Source organism: Callorhinchus milii, unplaced genomic scaffold (assembly GCF_018977255.1).
Source record: "Callorhinchus milii isolate IMCB2004 unplaced genomic scaffold, IMCB_Cmil_1.0 Scaffold2, whole genome shotgun sequence".
NCBI lineage: Eukaryota > Metazoa > Chordata > Chondrichthyes > Chimaeriformes > Callorhinchidae > Callorhinchus > Callorhinchus milii.
Window position 1 is genome coordinate 106,157,946 of NW_024704743.1, and position 21,087 is coordinate 106,179,032.

At 37.8% G+C, this 21,087-nt stretch overlaps 1 protein-coding gene across 1 annotated transcript in view; it reads left to right on the forward strand.

Annotated features, from left to right (window-relative positions):
• LOC121848087 (lipoxygenase homology domain-containing protein 1-like) overlaps positions 1 to 16,626 on the forward strand; it is a 39,840-nt gene extending 23,214 nt beyond the window's left edge. The window contains exons 14-26 of the mRNA XM_042331674.1: positions 477 to 741; positions 3,942 to 4,081; positions 4,707 to 4,908; positions 5,662 to 5,718; positions 5,814 to 5,977; positions 7,447 to 7,669; positions 10,519 to 10,673; positions 13,527 to 13,602; positions 13,995 to 14,073; positions 14,804 to 15,059; positions 15,167 to 15,245; positions 15,453 to 15,528; positions 16,446 to 16,626. Of these exons, the coding sequence (XP_042187608.1) occupies positions 477 to 741; positions 3,942 to 4,081; positions 4,707 to 4,908; positions 5,662 to 5,718; positions 5,814 to 5,977; positions 7,447 to 7,669; positions 10,519 to 10,673; positions 13,527 to 13,602; positions 13,995 to 14,073; positions 14,804 to 15,059; positions 15,167 to 15,245; positions 15,453 to 15,528; positions 16,446 to 16,626 (1,953 nt within the window). The remainder of the gene's footprint in view (positions 1 to 476; positions 742 to 3,941; positions 4,082 to 4,706; positions 4,909 to 5,661; positions 5,719 to 5,813; positions 5,978 to 7,446; positions 7,670 to 10,518; positions 10,674 to 13,526; positions 13,603 to 13,994; positions 14,074 to 14,803; positions 15,060 to 15,166; positions 15,246 to 15,452; positions 15,529 to 16,445) is intronic.
• Positions 16,627 to 21,087: the final 4,461 nt, after the last annotated feature.

Here is a 21,087-nt window from a genome sequence, read left to right on the forward strand (position 1 = left end):
GATCTGGAGATCTTATATTCCTTGTATTTTAGCATTTGCATTTTCATCTGCCTGACAAGCAATGTGAGACACGTGAGAACTTTGTTAACAACATTTATTATAGTTTCTCATGACCATATTCCAAAAGAAGCCATTCTAATTGTGCATAGTTCACTGTCAGGATCACACTTAAGTATACCATGTATAATTTTTGGGATCGACAAAAGAAAATTGATACATCTGAGGTTTCAGGCAAGAGCGAGAATGGTGATTTCAGGATGTCGAACTCCAAGTTTTGATCAGAATCAGATAGAAGATGAACTTCATCGGAAAAGACATTAATCTGTTACAATACTCTTCGGTTTATACATGTGTTTGTGGCTCCTAATACTACGATTACCAGTGAAATATCATAGATTTAGATCTTTTTCTAATGACTTCCATTCATTTTATTTCTATTTCGTTATAATTCTTGGCTAATACATTGTTTTTATTAGATTAATGTCTTTAGTCTCCGAGCCATAGACTTGAGTATTCCAGAAAAGATACATATTGGACACGACAGTTTGGGATATGGAGCTGGCTGGTATTTGGAAATGATCTATCTAGAAGAACCAACAGAGAATGGCGTGCCCAATGTCTACGTGTTTCCATGCCAACAGTGGCTTGACAGCGAAGTTGATAGCAAAGATACAAAGAAACAGTTAAACCTCGTTGGAAAAGTCAGCAATAAAACTGACAAGATGATAGCAAGTCTTCAGGGTACGATGAGTTCACCATGCCTTTGTATTTGAAATATATTTTTTTCAATAACTGGAGTAGATACTCAAAATGCAGGCTACGTTTTGTCACGTTGCCTGTTGATTTCAGAAATAGGTTTCATTTTATTACTATTCTGAATTCATTACTGTTTTGTTTCAAGATTGCTGCAACCCTCCAAATTAAACATTACGATTAAAATTACCCCCTCCCCCATCCTTCTCAGCTTAATGGGTCTAAAATATGAGATTTGTAATGGGATCTTTAAGTAAGAATCTGATTTGTGAAAATGGGAACTTATCCATTAGCTGGAAGTACAAGTGCAAGGAATATTATTATTAATAATAATAATATGTCATTACGTTCCCTAGGAACTAGCTGACATGTTCAAAGTGAAGCTTGAACTCACAACCTTTTACTCCGAGAAAATCTACCAACTGAGCCAGACTGACACATATTATGATTTGTTACTTCATATCACATCAATATCTTTTTTTGAAAGTTCATTCTAACCCAAATATCTTCAACTGCTGCCTCACCCAAAACATTTGATTCCTGAGTAGAATAAACCATGTTGCTATTAATTCACTTAATTTTCTTACAAGCTGTGGAGAAAATCCAACATTTTTTGAACAAGTGTATCTCATATGGGTTAAAAATATACATATCTTTCCTGGTAAGGATACAGCTGTCTGATGTGGTGGTAAAGCTCTTGCTTTCTACATTAGAAGTGACAGATTTTGATCCTAAGGGACAGTGTGGAGGTAGTGTGTTTATAAAGCATTTTGAAGCTTCGATGCACAATGCTATAGAGTCTGATTTACAGGTCTGATTTCTCCTCCCTTAACAATGGCTGAATTCCTGGTTTAAGAATTCCAGATATAGACTCCAGGAAAAACCCACGCAGGCATTCAGAGCATTAGCAAAGTAACATTAGAAGGGGTGGGGGAAGAAATAAAGATCTCATGTTCTTAAAGAAAAGCATCTTGTGATATACTAAGATTCCAGGACGCTTTTCTTTACTGTCACACCTATGATAAAATTGTCAGAGAGCCTAGCCAGCAGGTTAGTAGATGGGTGCCCACTGTTAAAAAGCCTGAAAACATGACATTGTATTCCAAAGAAGAAACGGTGGTCTTCTTTCAATCTTTGCTAGTTTGCAAGTGACCCACTGCTTCAAGTGTGATGGGCTGTTTTACACCGCTGGCCAAACTCAGCAATGAGATTCATTCCACTTAACCTTAGCCTGTAAAATCACTTAAAATTTATGAATTGTTGAAAATTCAGTAATCCAGTCTTAATTTGCAAGTTGTTTTTCTGCAAGGCTTAAGAAGTATCAAGATCCAATTAGATCAGTATTATTGATGAAGCTATCCCAAGTGAATATTACATAGGAAATAAAGGACTAGAGAAGATCAGGAAATATATCGATCTGCAAATTGAATGCAGACGAACGTGGCAACATAAAACAAACATAGTTCCTATGATCATTGGTGTAACTGGGACTGCTAATAAGACTGTTCAGAAATGGCTTGACAAAATACCAAGTGAACAAAATATCAACCTCCTGCAAAGATAATAATAATCCTTGCTTTTGATATAACGACTTATCACATCTTTGACATGTCTCAAAGCACTTCACAGAATATACTGTAAAATGAATTGACTGTATTTGGGGGCGAAACGCAGCAGCCAGTTGCGCACAGCGATGTCTCACAAACAGTCATAGATTGAGTGACCAAATTATTATTATTTATTTATCTTTTTTTTCAAGGGATTATTACCCCCAGAACAGCGATCCGCCAATCAACTAACAGCCAGGTTTCCTAGTTACTGCTAGGTAAACAGAAGCGCGTGGAGTAAGGAAACTTGCCCAACATGTCAGCCTGCCTGGGAATCAAACCCAGGTTCTCTCGCTTGCGAGGCGAGTGCTCTAACCACTAAGCTACAGGACTCTGCAAAAGTAGCTACAAAAGTAGCTATTTTAGGAAGTTCAAAGATACTAAGAAAAGTAACTTCCATTTATGTGTAACGTGGCAGTGTTATTGTTTTGGCTGACCAATCACTAAAAAACATTTAGAAATACCTATACAGAGTGATTTAAACTGTAATAACATAACAATAATAATCCTTACATTTGATAAAGCAATTTATAGGTCTAACAACAATTTTTGGGTCTAATACCATGCATTGGATAAATCGCCTTATCACATCGACAATATGTCACAGGATTTTACTGTGAAGTGCAGTAACTGTGTATTTGTAGGCAAACCTGGGAGACACTTTTGCCTACAGACATGACAACCAACAAACTTATTAGGAGATTGATGGACACAACTTTGAGACCTCTCGATGATGTGATAAGGCGCAGTATTAAATGCAAGGATTATTATTATTATAATATTGTTTTGTAATACTGAGTAACTTATCAATGACTCCGCATAAATATCTTTGTCTATGTAGCAGGGACTTGGAATATCTTTGTTATCACCAGTAACAAAGGCAACAACAACACAACTCTAAATGCGACATTGACAGTGTGCTGCCAGGATGGTGAATGTCCACCCATATATCTTCTAAGTGGGTTTCTAAAGAGAGATTATACACACCAAACTTCAGTGCACATAGGAGAGGAATTAGGATCCATCACCAAATTGAGGCTGCAGATGGATGAAGGCACGACTGACGAGAGTTGGTATTGTGAGAAGGTAATGAAATAGAGATGGTTCTGGAACAAAATGCCCTTATTACTCTTCCAAAACATTACTGTAACTCCACCAGTTTGGATTGCCTTTTTCATAGTTGATTCTCTTTCAATTTCCCCCACTCCCGACTTACAAATAATTTCCTTTACTTGCAATCTGTAGATTGAGCTTCAACACCAAGACACAAAAGCGATTTTAGAGATTTTGTTTTACTGCAATTTATTTAGTGAGGAGGTGGCTGAACGCCCTATAATCCACAGCAAGACGGATTTTCTCTTAGGTTTGAAAACTCTTATGCATATGTCAATGAATTGTTTATCAAATTACTTATGTTTACCTTTATTTTATTGAATTTATACACTTAATGCAATTATATTTAATGAATTGCTTCTAATACATGAATTTATGAAGAAAGATCGAGACTTAAATTTGATATGATGTTAATCTCTTATCTAAGATGTCCAAGCAACAATTGAAAGTGCAATTCTATTTTTTCAGTGAAAGACTACATTTTCTTTGTCACCACAAAATCCCAACACAAAACAAATCCAAGCATGTATGTTACTTTAAAAGGATCATTGGGAGTTACAGGCAAATTAAAACTTACCAAACAATCAAGTGAAATGAAGAAAGCCTTGGTAAGAATATTTATTGCTGTAAGAAAAATAGTATTAACATATTGTTCATTTTGAGCCTTGGCAGTGTGTGACAGCAGGCCTCTTGACTGTGGTGGGTGGCACAGTCTAGTCTAGCAGTCCAATACAATCTTAGGCAAGCGATGCATTGTTGGAGGTGCCATCCTTCACATGAAACATTAAACTGAGGCCCCATCTAGCTGTTCATTTGGAAGTTTTAAGATCCCACTGCACCATTGATAAAGAGAAAGGAGTTTCTCCTGGTGTCCTGGACATCAATCCCTCAAATAAAATTGATCATTCACTTCCTGGCTGTTTGTGGGACATTGATATGTGCATATTGGCTGCGCAAAAATGTACAGTCAGTACACTTTATAGCAAATCCTATAAAGTCCATTGAGATGTCCTCCAGACATGAAATGTGATATATAAAATGTTCCCACAAACCGCCAACAATAACAACAACCATGAGTGATACCAACTGAGCCAGGCTAACACCTGACACCTATTTTGTATCACAACTATTAAGATGGTCAGCAATGGGTCTTGAATCCATAAGCCCAGCACTTCATTGCTGTGACTTATGTTTCCTGTGTTTACTTTGTTCAATTCATGTTACATTTCGCAGGTCAGCATGTATCGCTTTCAGGCCATAAATGTTGGACAGCTACAAGAATTGTACATTGAGATAAAACATACAGACATCTATCCTAAGCAGATTGTTGTGAGGGATGGAGTGGATAGTAGAGAAGAAGCTGTATTTGAATCTCAAGACACCACAGAAGCAATAACTGAACGTGGTGGAACATTAAGAACCTTCAAATGTAAAGGTTAGTAAATTTATAATCTGTTATTTACATAACTCTCAGTCCCCTTCAGCATCAACATTTTTATTGAATTCCCTCTTGAAACTGATCACTCAATTCACCTCCACTTCCTCTCTGGACAAACTGTTAACACATGCTAAATACCCTCTATATAAAGTAAACTATCTATTCATTCTCCCCCAAATGATCCTTTGAGTGTTTCCCTGAATCATGTTGAATAAAATATTATACTCATATATAAATCCCATATTCCTTTTGCCTCGCTCTCTCCCTTGCCTCCTTCAAGGCATGTCTCAAGAACCTCCTCTTGGCCCAATTACTCAGTGATGGTGTTTATACGCCACCTGAGCTTGCACCAATCCTAATCCCCTCTCAATCTATTCCATATTCCCTCAGGTATGCATTGCGTTTTCCTTAAACGTTGATGCTTTCTACTTATATAACTGTACCCTTTTACAATCTGTCAAATGTGTTCTCCAGTTTTATATTGCCATCCTTAACCTTTAAATACTAATTTTAGTACATTTTATCAAATTATTGCTGCTCATTTTGAATTGGCTGCTACATTTTTATATTGCTGTACTTTTTTTTACTGAAGAGCATTAGAAGAGCTTTATTTCTATTTACTAAATATATCTTGTGCCATTTTTAGCTCCAACTGCATACGTTAAATACACACTGATGCTGAGATTCTTTAAAAAACGACACTGTTTTAACAGAACGAACTAACAATTAAAATGTACTTGTTTTGTTTAGACTACCAGAAGGTAAAAGACATTATGCCTTGTCCAGAATGGCCTCAAATTAAGAAAGGTAAATGAATTAAATCAGTACCAAATCAATTCATTTTGCTGTGAAATGCTGATGACCTGTCGCTGTTAATTTGGGGATAACTGCTCTTGGCACAGGTGGCAAATGGAATGTGTTACTTATAAAAGTTTGCAGTGAAGAACCTCCAGCAGTAATGTACACAGTTGAATTGGAAATGGTCATATATGGAGCAGCGAAACATTCTAAACCTATTGCGTTGACTTCTACCTCATCTGATTGTGAGCAAAATGTAACGTTTGAGGTGAGTCTCAATTATATAGAAATGCATAGACTGCACAGCATGGAAACAGGCCATTCAGCCCAACTAGTCCGTGCTCCTTTTTATAGTTCACATGAGCCTCTCCTAATCTCCTCAGTTATATCCCTGTATTCCCTTCCCTATGTATGCAATTCCTTCTTGAATAGTTTGCTTTCTGCTTCAACCACAGCTTTCACCCACAGCCCATTAATATTCACCTTATCAAATCCTTACATAATTTTAAACCCCTCTATCAGGTTGCTGATAAATAGCACCATTTTATGTTTTCATAATATTAATAAATCCATTGATGTAGTGAGCTGAAGCTAGAGTGCTGCTTTTCTTCTGCTTTTAGAAATAGTTCCATAGAAGTAACAAATTAAAGAACAAATGCAAAACCATAAAGATGTCTATTCACTGTCCTTAATCTCACTTCAAAGTTTGTGGATAACATGAGAAGCTTTTGAAGATAACACGTTATAGGTTATTTACACAAATAATGTTCCCTTGACAAGTTATTAATGTCATAAAGATGCTTTTTAAAATAAAACGGCTCACATGAAGGGTGAGCAATATTTTTAAATGCAATTTTTTAACAAGGAATTTTGTTGAATTCCCACCAACTTTTGGGAATGCTTCTCAGGAAGTAGCTTGCATCAGAGTGGAGTTCCCATGGATCCAGTGTGAAGTATGTTACACTGCCCTTTGAAGTTCCAGTGCGAAGCAGAGTTTTTGGAAGAAAGTTCCCAAATGTTAATGAGCGTTCTAAAGGTTTTCCTTATTAAAAAACCCTGTTAAGAAATACCACAGCTCAAAATCCCATGGCCACTGATTATCTTGATGCATTGATTTTCTGACAACTTTTGGTTTTCCTTTTCTAAAATGAATGTTTGCTGAGTGTGTTCAGGTGCATATCTCTCTTGTCCATTTCCCTGGTTTTGAGTTGTTTCACCACAGTATAATTAAACTTATTGTTCTGTGTGGCTGGGGTTGAGTCTGGGATCAAGGAAATGGTGTATGAATTTATGACACATAAGCATATATTATTGATATCACAATGAGGTCTGAAAAGGTTATTTTTGATGTCACGATCAGCATAAAAATAAAATCTGGTGATAATACAATACAATTTACATTTATATAGCATCTTTCAGGAGGATGTCTTAAGTTAGCAAAACTAGCAAAGTCAAGATAAGAAAAACAATACTGCAAATACAAATGATTTGAGCAGCACATATTATAAAAGAGATTGAAAATGCTTCATGATATGTCAAAGTGAATGCATCTGTGTGGGCAAGAATGACTATTTATTGGTCTAATTCAGAGTTGTCCAATAGAAATTGCAATACGATAGCCACATTCCTGATCTCTAGCTTTTCAAATCAGCTTTTCAGCTGATTCAGGTCATCTTTACATCTTGTAACAATAATGGAACAGTACGTTAACACAACTACCTGCCTTTCATATTTTAGGTAAACGTACCAGATGATATTGGTAAACCCTGGAAGATTCGACTAGGACTTGCAAATCCATCGGATAATATATCTCAAATAAAACTTCGCTATTTCAAGATGCAGAATGTGATAACAAAGGCTGCATTTAACTACTCTGTTAATGAGACACTTCCTGTTAGTTCTAACGGCGACAGATGGGTTGAGTTCCCTGTAGAGTGGCCACAAAAAACAGCTTTGAGTGGTGCGTATAAAATTATATCCTGCAGATTATACAAGACTGTGGTTATGCCAGTAATATAATGTACTTACAATATCATTGTAAACCACTCCTTTGTAACTCCTGAGGCCCCAAATTTCACTGAGTCTCAGCCTGACTATTTCTGTAATCCACTCGTTCTTTCCTAACTCTCTTAAATTCAGTCTTATGTTAGAAGACGGCTCTTTTTAACAAATGCGAAAATCCAGCTCCCAAGCCGAATTTAAGAATTTTCCACAATTCTGTGTCATCTTAAATTTTAAGACAAGTAACAGTCTTACAGGCAAAGACCAGATGGAACGTCAGGCTCGTAATGTTACCATTTTCACCTACAAATACTGTACATAGTCACTAGATTTAACAGTCATTAGTCTGAAGGGCTTTGAGATGTTTTGACGTGATAAAGCTCCATATCAAATGTAAGTTTTTTTTATTATAACGGACCATCTCAATAATTCTATTTTATGAATGTGATTTCATATCATAAATAATAACAACAACTTGCACTTATATAGCACCCTCCACACTGGGCAGCGTCTTAGAGCGCTTAACAATGGCAGAACCCAAGGACGAGCCAGTGGGAGGGGGAAGGTGACAGTAGCGCGTTTGAAGGAGGGGGCGAGGTGAAGGGGTTGAGGGAGGGAGTTCCAAAGTTTTGGGGTGTAGTGGCTGAAGGCTGAAGGTACTGCTGTGGGAAGAGAGGAGGCGAGAGAGATTGGGCGGTGCCAAGGAATGGAGGGATTTAAACACTAGAGTGAGAATCTTGAAGTCAACTGCTCTGTAACAGGGAGGCAGTGGGGTTTGACAAGGACTTGAGTAATCGAGGTACAAAGTTTGGTGAGGGTGAGAATGCAGTCGGCGGAGTTTTGAATGAGCTGAATTTTGTGAATAGTGGAGGAGGGGAGTCCGGCGAGGAGGACGTTAGAGTAGTCCAGCCGAGAGGTGGCAAAGACATGGACAAGGGATTCGACAGCTTTTGGGGTTAGGTATTGTTGGAGATGGACAATGTGGCCGAGGTGGAAGAAAGCAGTGCTGGGAATAAATGATATAAAGTATGATAACATTTGGTCAACAAGCTTACAATGGTAATAACATGATTTATTACACATTGTAAAACACATTTATATAGTGTCGGGAGGTCATCTCAATAGCACTTTACTCTGGCGGTTTGGGGGTGGAACTGAAGACAGTGGAGGGAATAATGATCAAACGCATTATCAAAGAGGTACATCTTGTAAAGCTAATTAATGATTTGGGCCTGTATCACAAGAGTTAACAAATTCTCAGGCTTCCATGAAGCTGTCTGTTGTGTTGCATCCTCATTATATCAATTTAGCTCAATTGTTAGCACTCTTGGATAGATTTGAGTTCAACACTAGGACTTGAGTTCCATAATATTTTTACTCTGTCCATTGTAGAACTTAGCCTCACTAGTTGAATTTTGCGTTAGGCAATGGAATTTACCCAATTATACCCTAGTATATGTTCTGCAAGTTTTTCAGTACTCCTAGCATTTCTTCTTGTCCTGTTGTTCTGCATAAGAGAGCAATTACCTGCTCCAATGGGAATTAAATGAGGCTGCTTTTACAAGTGGAACAAATAATGCTATGGTGTATAACTTACTATATCACTTCAGTCATGATTTTCCATTCAGTTACAAATAAAAGTTGGCCAGGATAAAGATATTGTTGTAAGATAGATGTTATGAACAGCATTAAGTCTCCAGGGATCGGCATTGGACCCTAGCTTTTCGTTCTGTGGGTGGAATGAGGGGAGGTAATAGTGTAGGGTTTGGTTAGTTATATATATTAAAAAATCACTAATCATTAAACGTTATTGAATTTGTTATAAAGTATTGCATTTTCCCAGTTCACATCTATACCTAAAGACTGGAGGCAGATGTGAATTAACCCCAGACATCTGCACAATTGTGGCTGAAGATTTTAATGATCCCCATTGTGTTCCAAATTGCTGATTGCAGCATTTTAATGCAGCTCCATGAGCCATGGTTTACCTCAGCCAGTGAATTAGTCTGTGAATCGGCACTCAGATGTCAGCTCTGGCATCGGGAACACAAACGGTGCCTCTAAGCAGAAAGTCAAGGTGACAGCACTTATGATCTTGGCTCTCCCACCTCTGGGCATGACTGTTGTACTGAATTTTCAGCACCTTGGGACGTCCTCCCGACATGAAAGGTGCTATATAAATGTAATTTTGTTGTTGTAGTTCATAGAGAGAGGGTTTCACGCCTGCAGATAGTCTTCAGAAGCAAAAATGTAACTTTTCATGACAGGTATAATACCACATTTAATGCTTATCAACTTTGGTTAGAATTAGAGCGGAGTATATCCAGTTGCCTGGTTGTCAACTGCATATATATATATATTATATATATTATATAGAACTCAAAGTCTAGGCTATCACTCCAGTCAGTGCTAGGGGTGCACTGCATTGTCGTAGGGGCTATCTTCAAATGAGATGTTAATCTGCCTCAATGTTAAAGATCCAATATCTCTACTCAAGAAGAGAAGGGAGTTTCTCCTGGTGTCCTGGCCAATAATTCCCCAAATAAAATTAATAATTCACTTCATGCTGTTTGTGGGACATTACTGTGGCTGCTATATTTGCTTACAAATACAAAGTCACTGCACTTCACAGTAAAATCCTGTGAAGCACTTTTATACATCTCAATGAATTCAAAAGGCGCTGTACCAAATGCAAGGATTATCATTATTATGATTAACAAACAAAATTAAATTGATCCACACTTTGTATTACACTATTTGGTTTGAATGATGTTACATTGTTAATTCTTTAAAAATGTGTCTTTGCAGTTGTGACATATAATTTGAAGATGTACTGCGATGACTTTTTGGATAAGGATCCCCCTATTGTTGTTAGTTTGTGTTTGTATGGGGAGAATGGTGACACTGGAGAAAGAAACCTTCTTAAACCTATTGGGAAACAAGCAGCATCTGAAGACAGAAAGGTACTCACAGGGAAAGAATGTACTTTGAAAAGAAAATTACACAACTTCTCTGTCTTCAACACAGTAACCTCCATGAAGCCCGCCACCTGCTCCCTGGACCCCATCCCCACCCTTCTCCTTAAATCCCGGCTCCACCTCTTTGCCCTACTACTCACCGACATCATTAACCTCTCTCTGTCATCTGGCACTGTTCCTTCCCCCCTCAAAACAGCCACTATCACCCTCACCTTGAAGAAACCTTCCCTCGACCCATCACAGCTATCTAGCTACCGGCCCATCTCAAGTCTCCCCTTCCTATCCAAAGTCCCTGAGAGAGCCATTGCCTCCCAGCTTCGCTCTTTCCTCTCCTCTCACTCCCTCCATGAACCCCTCCCACAGCACGGAAACTGCACTGGTCAAAGTCACAAACGACATCCTGACCATGTGTGACCAGGGCTCCCTCTGCCTCCTCGTTTTCCTCGACTACTCCACTGCCTTTGATACCATGGACCAAACAATCCTCCTCCACCCCTTCTCCTCCCACCTCAACCTTCAAGGTTCTGTCCTTGACTGATTCAGGTCCTACCTTTCACTCCGCCTCCACTTCGTCGCGGCAAACGGCTTCTCTTCCAGCCCCTGCACTGTCTCATGCGGTGTTCCTCAGGGCTCTGTCCTCGGTCCCCTCCTCTTCACCCTCTACATGCTCCCCCTTGGTGACATCATCCACAGACATGGGGTAAATTTCCACATGTATGCAGATGACACCCAACTCTACCTCTCTGCCTCTATCCTGAACTCCAGGACTACTGACGTCCTGACCAACTGCCTGTCTGACATCACGTCCTGGATGAGGGACAACTTTCTCCAACTCAACGTCAGCAAGACTGAGGCCCTCCTGATTGGCTCGCGCCAGGGCCTCCGCACCTCGGGCACTGGCAGCATCAGCATCCACGGCTGCACACTCAACCTCACTAAGCCAGTCAGGAACCTGGTGTCTTGTTTGACCCTGAACTGTCCTTTCTTCCCCACATCTGCGCCATGACTGGTACTGCCTACCACCACCTCCGCAACATTGCCAGACTCTGCCACTGCCTCACCCTCAGGCTGCCGAAACCCTCACCCACGCATTTGTCACATTTGTCAAGGCTTGAGTACAGGAACTCTCTCCTCATCGGCCTTCCCAACTCTTTCCTTCACAAGCTGCAGATCATCCAAAACTCTGCAGCTCGTGTACTCTCGCGCACTAGGCTCCATGACTCCCATCACTCCCACCCTCGCCCGACTCCATTGGTTCCCCATTCCCCAGAGGATCGAGTTCAAAATCCTCGTCCTCACCTTTAAGGCCATTCATGGCCTTGCCCCTCCTACCTCTCTGACCTGCTGACTCCCTACCAAGCTGCCCACTCCCTACGTTCAGCGAGCTCCGGCCTGCTCCACGTCTCCCGCCCGACCCGCTCTACCATCAGTGGCCGAGCTTTCAGTCTCTTTGCCCTCACACTCTGGAACTCCATCCCACAATCCCTTTGCTTCTCTTCCTCCCTTGCCTCCTTCAAGGCCGGTCTCAAGACCCTTTTCTTCAACCGTGCCTTTGGTCACCCTCCCACCTCTCTGCCTTCCCTTACCCCTACACCACCCCTCCCCCATGCTCGGGCCCCGACACCTGACTGTTGTGCTTTGGGACGTCTTACCGACGTGAAAGGCGCTCTATAAATGTAATTTTGTTGTTGTTGTGTTGCTGTTGTATTGGTTCTGTCCATGATACATTTTAGCTTTGCCTCTTCAAGTAATTAATAAGTGGCTGTTAATTCCATATTTCTTTTTTAATTTTCATGCAATTTAGAGTGTCCAATTATCTTTCTTCATTGATTTTCTTCCCACATAAGCTTATCTGCTCTTACCTGGCCTCCTCTTTCTGGGGTGTGATTCTATGGGAGCTGGTTGTGGGATGTGATTCTATGGGAGCTACTCCCAATGACAAGGATTTATGGGTGAACAGCCTTGGCAGTAAGTGTTGGCAAGCTACTTGACTGCCAACAGCATCACAACAGAGCCTGATCTCTCTCCACCCGGCTGGCATTCACCTTCACCACGAGGAAAAGGATAAGGACCAGGAACCCTAACTGGTTGTCCCTTTGCTAACCCTGAGAAGAAAGTCAAGGTGATGTTTGAGCCCAATTTAATCTATGGCTGAGCCCAGCAAATTCAGCATGGACCAGGATTCAAACCAGCAAATTCCTGGTCCATAGCTGTAGATCTGTTCATTATACAATCGGCACTGCCTGTTGTTCATATGATTAATAAATCATTATCAATGGTGGATAATCATACATTTAAGGACACTCTGGGGATCCCAATCCATGGCTCTTGCCAATCTGTGGGAATACTCTCCAGAATTACCTCAGCTTCCCTCTGGTGCATCTTTCTGGATAGAGAGTGAATCTTCCATTCCAAACACAGGAACTTTCCTGTACAGGTGGCATGCATGGAACACTCAGTCTGGTCTGAATACTCTTAAGTAAACTTGGGTCATATTCCTTAGAGATGAGGAAATTGGTCTGACCGAATGTTTACAATAATAAATGGAATTGAAATAAGGGAAAATCTAGTAGAGAGATCCAGGAAAGGGGTAAATAGACTTGAAATTAGAGATACCCGTTTAATAGTACAAACGTTGTAAGAATGTGGAATACATTGATCCAGAAGGCCATAATAACAGGAACAGTTAAGCAGTTAAGGTAGTTACCATGATTGCAATTTAACTGTACAGTAAGTAAAGTGTGGGACTCAACAGGCTGATTGGCCTATTTCTGTTCCCTCAATTCTACATCCTTAAAATGCTGAAGCCTTGAAAATGCTATGTGTTCTTTTCTACAGTTCTATGTGTTTCAAATTTTTGCTGTGCAGCTGGGAAAGATGAACAAACTCGAGCTGTCTGCCAATGGCATAAAAAGTAAGTATTGTCAGTGTCATGAGATAGAAGGAAAGCAAATGCAATAAGGATTCACCATTTGAATCAGATTCAAACTTTTCCTTACCAGCATTATGAAAAAAAGTAGCTGGAGTTGCTACTATTTATTCCGGCAATGGATTGTTTGTTGGCTGGATGGATGCAACCCTGGAACACAAGTTCACTTCAGTTAAAAAATATTGAGGCCAAAATTGTATTCCCAGTGATCTTTATAACATTGAACGAGTTAGAGATGGATTCAAAGGGGAGGGGAATTGTGATTCAAACCAGTTAGTAATTGTCGAGAGGTCATGAGCATGAAATATCCATACATGCAAGAAATGAATTTAACATTGGATTGAATTAAGAATGACGGAAATATGTTTGTTTTTAAGATGACAAATTTCATGTAAATGAGGTCTACGTCAGTGAAGCTACTCAACCAAAGAAACGTTTTGTGTTTGCTCTCAATGAGTGAGTACAACCTTTTGTGTTTTGACTGGCATCTACTGTCTCAGTGCAACTTAAAGTATTGTTCTGGGTTTGCTTTTACAATCTCATTTACAATGTTATAAATCTGTATAAGTTTGTCTCTGAGACATCTCCTTTTAAGACAGAAGTGTCCTAGCCTGTCTAATCATTGTTCATTCTTACCAATGTGCTCTGATAATAATCCACAATCATGACAATGTTGCTATTCCATACTTTATATACTTAGATTTAAGCTTTGCTTTACAAAATAATTCAACAATTTAATTAAACTTGTGATGCACACAATGTTTTCCTGTAATACAATACAATACAATACAATACAATTATATTTATATAATAATAATCTTCACACTTGATATAGTGTGACTGTGTGTATTTTTTGTGGCCAAATATAGTGTCTTCAATGCCATGTATCAAAGCACTTAACACAGCTGGCTGGGCATCCAAGCCAAAGGTGGAAGGAGGAGAATTGTGATCCAAACCAGTTTGATATTGCCACATAGCCATGAGTATGAAACATCCAAGATATACCTCTTTGACTGCGTTTTCAGTCATATTTCCCACCTCCTTCAGCTCCTACCCCCAGCTACGGTTGCCCATCCCCAGCAGTGCAAAGCCTTTGAGACATCCTCTTCACATGAAAATAACTATATAAATGTAAATTAATTTGTATTCTATTAATATACTTGTTTATTATACATTTTCCTTTTAGGAACATTTTAGTTATCCCCAAAAATCCAGTTATAAGGATATTTGAGTTGTCTGGTGTAATTAACGATGAACGGGAAGAATCAGAAAATTTGAAAAAACATCTCGTTGAATACGCGGTCAAGGTTTACACTGAAGATCAATTTGGGCCAAATACGGATGTCAATATGTACATTATCTTATTTGGTGATGAAGCAGTTTCTAACAGAGTTCCTTTGACGGAAACAATAGATTTTCAAGAACCATTTAAAAAAAAGCACGTAAGTGAATGTTCCGAAGTTGTTGAAATTAAAATTCAGAAGAAGAAAATTATTGTACATATTCCAGTGTTCAACCTTTGACGTCTATTTCTTTGATCACTTCATAGGTGGACCAATTCAGAATTGAAACAAATCCACTTGGTAAACTCTACCTAATTGAAATTGGCTATGGTAAACAAAATCCTAGTAAGTGCAGTTATGAAGCAATTGATCTTTACTTAAGACATCTGCTGTACTTGTAAAAATCTAATCATATCCTTGCATTTGATATAGTCTGATTTAATGTCATCAAAATGCCCCAAAGTGCTTCGAGATATTTTACTGCAAAGTATGGTGACTATTTATTTGAGCCAAATTGACATTGATAATATTGCTAATGCTTTTCTTTTGTAGGAAGTGGGTGGTTCCTGGGAAAAGTTGAGGTAACTGATGTATCCACAAAAGAAACCTATGTTTTCCCAGGCAACAGGTAATGTTTAGCATCTTTGCCATTGCTTTAACTTCAGCAACTTTTTAAAAATAAAATTAGTTTGCTGAATTTATTTTTTCTACTGATTCCTTGTTTTTAAAATATCATTCATGTGTTTTAGTAGCAAACCATAAACGTGTTTAATGCTACTAAAGTTGATTCCAACCCTCAGCTCGGGTGCAAACCTTTAACTGTTGAATGCCTTGGGATGTCCTTCCGATGTGAATGGCCCGATATAAATGTAATTTGTTGTTGTTTGCTGCTATTGGATTGATTTATTTGAATAAAGCAAACCTATATCGTAGCAGCTTTTAGGATCATTCATGAGGCTGGATTCAAAAATTTTAAATAAGAGGCAGCTTCCAAATTAAGACTGAATTGAAGAAGTTTCTTCAATTGTGTCCAATCTTGCATTTTAACACCAAAATGTTCGATAGAATGAGAATAAAGTGCAGCCCCGTTATAACATTCTTCTTTTTAGATAAATTGAATTTAGTTATAAATGATTGCAGTGTGGTCCCCATTCAGCTGAGTATTTGCCGCTTGCTTCTCATATGTCAGCCAGTTGGGATGAAAAAGAAACTGACCTTAGGGTCATTGAGTCACTGCTGACATTATTGCCTGCAAACCCAGACATTGACCTTTTTTTTAAAGCAGGAAAAGGATGGCGTGCAGGAAGCAAGCCAGTAAGCTGAGTAGATTAACAGTAAAACCATCTAAAGTATATTGTTATAAGTCAGTTAGGATTTTATGGACTCCAACCATCATATTATAACAGACCACTCCTGCAGTTAGAACTTGGGGTCTAGGGAACTTCGTGTTCGTAGAAGCTCTGTACATATTTTGTGAAGAAATCCATGGGGTCTAATTTGAAGTATTACTTAATGGAATTCCTTAGAATTCTTGTCAACCCACAGGAACTCTGCTTCTGAAGGTGTTTGCATTGGAATGGAATTCCCTTGGATCAGTGTGATCCAGTGTACGTACAGTTATCAGGAGAAGCCCCAGTCACTCTCAGATTTCTTACTAAAAAATTCCTTATTAATACTAAACACAAAAAGGAACTTTATCATTGATCAACAGAAATATCCGGATTAAGAGCCTTTCGCTCAAATTTCCTAGTAATATTGCAACAAGTGTTCACCTACAAACCCCTTCCTATCCACAAAGTTTATTTGAATCCAATCAAAAGAAGGGATTCCAAGACAGCATTATGGTCTTTGTTTCACTAATAGATAATCAATCATAATCTACATCTCCGATTCATTAGCTATAACTGTGATTTTAACGGTACCTTTAGGATAGAGGTAAGAGATATCGTGAAGCTCATCCCTTTCTATAAGGCCCAATTTACTGGGCACTGATATTCACTGCACCTATTGGGAACCGAGTATTCTTTAAACAGGCAATATCAAGCGATTTATTTTATAACCTATTTTGCCATCATCACATGACGGGAAAAGGGATATTTCCCACACAGAAGAGAACTTAGGTTCAGACTGAAGTCAGTGCAGGACACCGTCTGGAGGAAGATATACTCAAGGGTCCTTTAAGAGCAATCCAGGAACCAACAGTTTAGTTGAGGTCCATGTTCAGTCTTTGTATACTAATTCAGAGTTTACTTTCTATCAATAGATATGTCATAAGGAAAATCAAGTTGCATAACCCAGCAGGAATAATTCTGAAAAGGCAACAGATATCTGATTTAATTAGAGTGTTCGGAGTAAAGTGCTATTTAGAGGGTCCACCCTTTCCAAAGAAAACACTGACTCTCAAGACTTAATTAGACAGTGTTTAGGTCCATATTGATTTTTACTGCTGATAAACCATCATTCATCCCCATGCCTTACAATTAATTTATCACATCAAAGGGTCATCTAAAAGGCAACAAGGTGTAGGATCCTGAAACAGCTTAGACCAATCCCAGTTAATTTTCTATGTGGCAAGGCCTCGAAGCTCATTCATCATTCCTGACAGTTTAAGCTATATTGATACTGTAATCATAGCTAATGGATCAGCACTAAAGATTTCAACACATTCATTATGTATCAAAGGAACATATTGGTAGAGCTGTTCTCTCCCTCTATGTTCTATGTTCTAATTGTGTTTGAAAGAAGGTACATTGATAAAGACATATCCGTGTAACTAAGTACCTGAACTCCAAAAGTTCTCACACAGTCTTAGTCTTCAGACAATCGTCCTAAATTTTAAGACTATGTGAATTTTAAGAACTACAAAAATCTGGCTTTCAAGTTAAGACCGAATTTTAAGAAATCTCCAAAATTTGCACAATTGAACATTTCTTCAGACAGTGGCCTTAAGACTAAGACCATTACTTCCAGGCTTTTTATGTTGGTTTAGAGGGAGTAATTGTTCACCTGTCACAAGCAAATTATGTTTAAGATCTTTATCTACTCAAAGAAAATGTATTATTTATTGCACACTGTCTAAGATACCCTCTGCAGTCTGGTAATACCAAGTTATGTTTTGTTGCATCAGCAATATTCACTTGTGCAACTTTTCCTACATTGCTTCCAGACCTTAAATTCCAAGGTCTTCACTAAATTCCTGTCTATGACAGTCACCCGAGATTCAGTTAGAAAAATATTCTACTCTCATTTAGGAAAAGATTCCAGTATGACTTGGATACAAAATACAAGCTCAGGAAAACCAATTACTTGACAAAATAGAAAACTTGAAATGGGCAAATTTTACAAACACATAACCAATATCTTGTTTAATAAACTGAGCTAGTCGTACACTGAGAACACAATGCTTTGACAGCTCTAAAGGTATTTAGAATAATGTGCAAAAACAAAACACGCTGCAGAATTGTGAAATTTGATTTAAATTTGGTGTGACCTTAAATTTCAAGACAAAATAGTCTTAAAGGCTGGAACGTCCAGCTATTAGTTTGTATTGAAACCAGAAGTGCACACACGAAGAATACCTTTCGAAAAGTCAAAAGACATCCATTTTCTCATGTGTGTATGGCATGAGGAAATACCTAATAACAAAGTAAAGAACAGCAAAGAAAGAGAATAAAATCAGGAACAACAAGGAGTTAAGCAAAACAAATATTTCCTTCCATCTGGTTCTACCAATATAACCAGACATCCTCACTTCCAATTTATGTGTTAAAATGACAGAGTATTAAACTATGTTTCTAAAATTAACTCTGTATGTAGGTACTTACAGGAGACAAAAATCTGGATGTTGTGAATACAGTGAAAACACTGAATAGATGTAAATAGATGACTCATAATGCACTGTTGTGAAGAACAAACTCTTTCTAGATTTGGACTTTTTCAGGATAAAGTAAACGTTACAAACTCATGAACTCTTTGCTGGAGGAATTATTGGAATTTATACCTGGTATAAAATTGTAGCAGTTATCAATATGTTGTTATTGCTTTAAATGTATTGATTATAAGCTGGATAAGATCTTAAATTATTCAATTATCAGCACGGCATTTTATTTTTTTCTTCTTTAAGGTGGTTTACGGTGGAGAAAGGGACTGTTGTACAGCTGTATTTAAAAGATTTAAGTAAACTTCAAACTTATAGTCCTCCTGTAGAAGACTCTTAATGTGAACATTTCTGAGGCAAGTGAAATCTTTTCGGTTTCCAGTTCTAGTAAACTCACATAAAAAAATGACATATTTATCCCAGTAGGAATACTTTGTACAAATACCCAATAATTTATATCAAGTCATCTTTAGCAACAGATTTGCAACATATAAGTAGATCTCACTTGTACCAGTGAGCTGCTGGATTACTGGATCTATTGTTTGCTATTGCAGGACATTCTTACTGTTTCAGCAGGTTCCTAGCAAATCAAACATCAAAAATTGATTTTCATTGAGAGAATGTTGTCTTCTTTCCATTTTCTCAAATGGGGAATAGTGCACAGGTTTAAATAAAATACTGGCACATGGAATAGCCCTTGATTAATTGATAGTGGAAATCCTGTTGACTTATTTGGCTTACATACATCTTTGAATATTCAATTTATTACAACGTTCGTATCAATTGCAGTTCAAGTTGTTCTCATGAACTAATAGCCTTTTCATTAAAATATATAGTGGAATGAATGGTGCTTGAGCAAATGTTCCTTTTAAATGATTATTTCCATTAACCAGGTGCCCATTATCTGGTGTATATTGTGTAGCTTGCAGTCATGCATTTTCCATTTCTCCGTCAGTTCCTCTAATGTGGTGTTCATTAAAATTATATTCATAAATTCTTTTGCAGAGAACCATGGAAGAAAATTAAAGAAAGCTACACATTATTCTAATGCCAAAGACAGTGATATATCTACAAAGCATTGAAAGTCAAACACGAACTAGTGCAGTGAAATATTGAAATATTAGCAAGTTCTTTCATTGAATCTTTGCAAATAAAGTCACAAAGAAAATTTAAACATTATTAGTTTCTGATATGATTCTTATAATATACCCTTCTTGATGATCGGTGTTTTTCTAAATGTAGAATATTCTAAATAAGTAAAATGATAATGATGCAGGGGTCAGCAGAAAAAAAATGTACACTGGGCTAAATATCTACTGGATGCTGTGTATAAAACAAATTAACATATTAGCAGTTGCTAAATCTATTTGAAAATTAACTGAAATATACAGTTTTTTCCTTTAATTTAATTCCATAGCATTAAAATAAAATACGCTTTCATTTTTAGAGCAAATTAAGATCTCATATTTCAAGATTTTTTTTGCTGCAAAGTATCTGTTATGTGAGTAATTAGAATTTAATAAGAGATAAATAATGGAATATAGAGATGTTTGGTATTGTTGGTGTTATTAAATAAACAGATTAAATGCATAATTCTGTTGTTGACCAAAGTATTAAAAACATGCTTCTTAAGCAGACTAGACCAAATATGCAGAAAGTCTTATAAATGTAAACTATTGTATTCGACAGCTAAAATATGTATTCTATTCTGCAAAGAATTTTACATTGATATAATAAATTGCACTGACTTTTAAGTACGTTTTCAGACACATTTTTGGTATGTTTGCTTTCTTTAACAAACAGATTTAATGCTGAAAAGAGTCCATCTTCTGACATTGTTCTGTTTCAGTTGTGACTTATCAGTGGAAATAATCAAATATTGTGCTGATCTATGAAAAAATCAGTCAGGCTGAACAACCATTACTGTTATTGTGTACTATGTAGCATTGGAAGCTCAGCAAAATAATAGCTAGTAAGAGCTTTTTGTGACATTGGGGTCTTAAATGTGAGTTAGGTTAATAATTGGCCCATTGGCTAACCACGTTCAAACACATACATGTGTCCTTAATTATGTAAATTGAACAATGTAAAGGACGGTAGGTGCTTCTGTAAATCATTCATTGGTTAATTATTTAATTGACACATTTGGATGTGCTTGAATGTAGTTAGCAACTTTCACTTATGCAGCACCTTTCACATTGTGTCAGCTTGACTCAGTTGGCAGCACTCTCACTTCTGTGTCAGATGCTTGTGGGTTCAAGTATCACTTGGGATTGGAACTCATATAGTTTAAAATGACACTCATTTGCA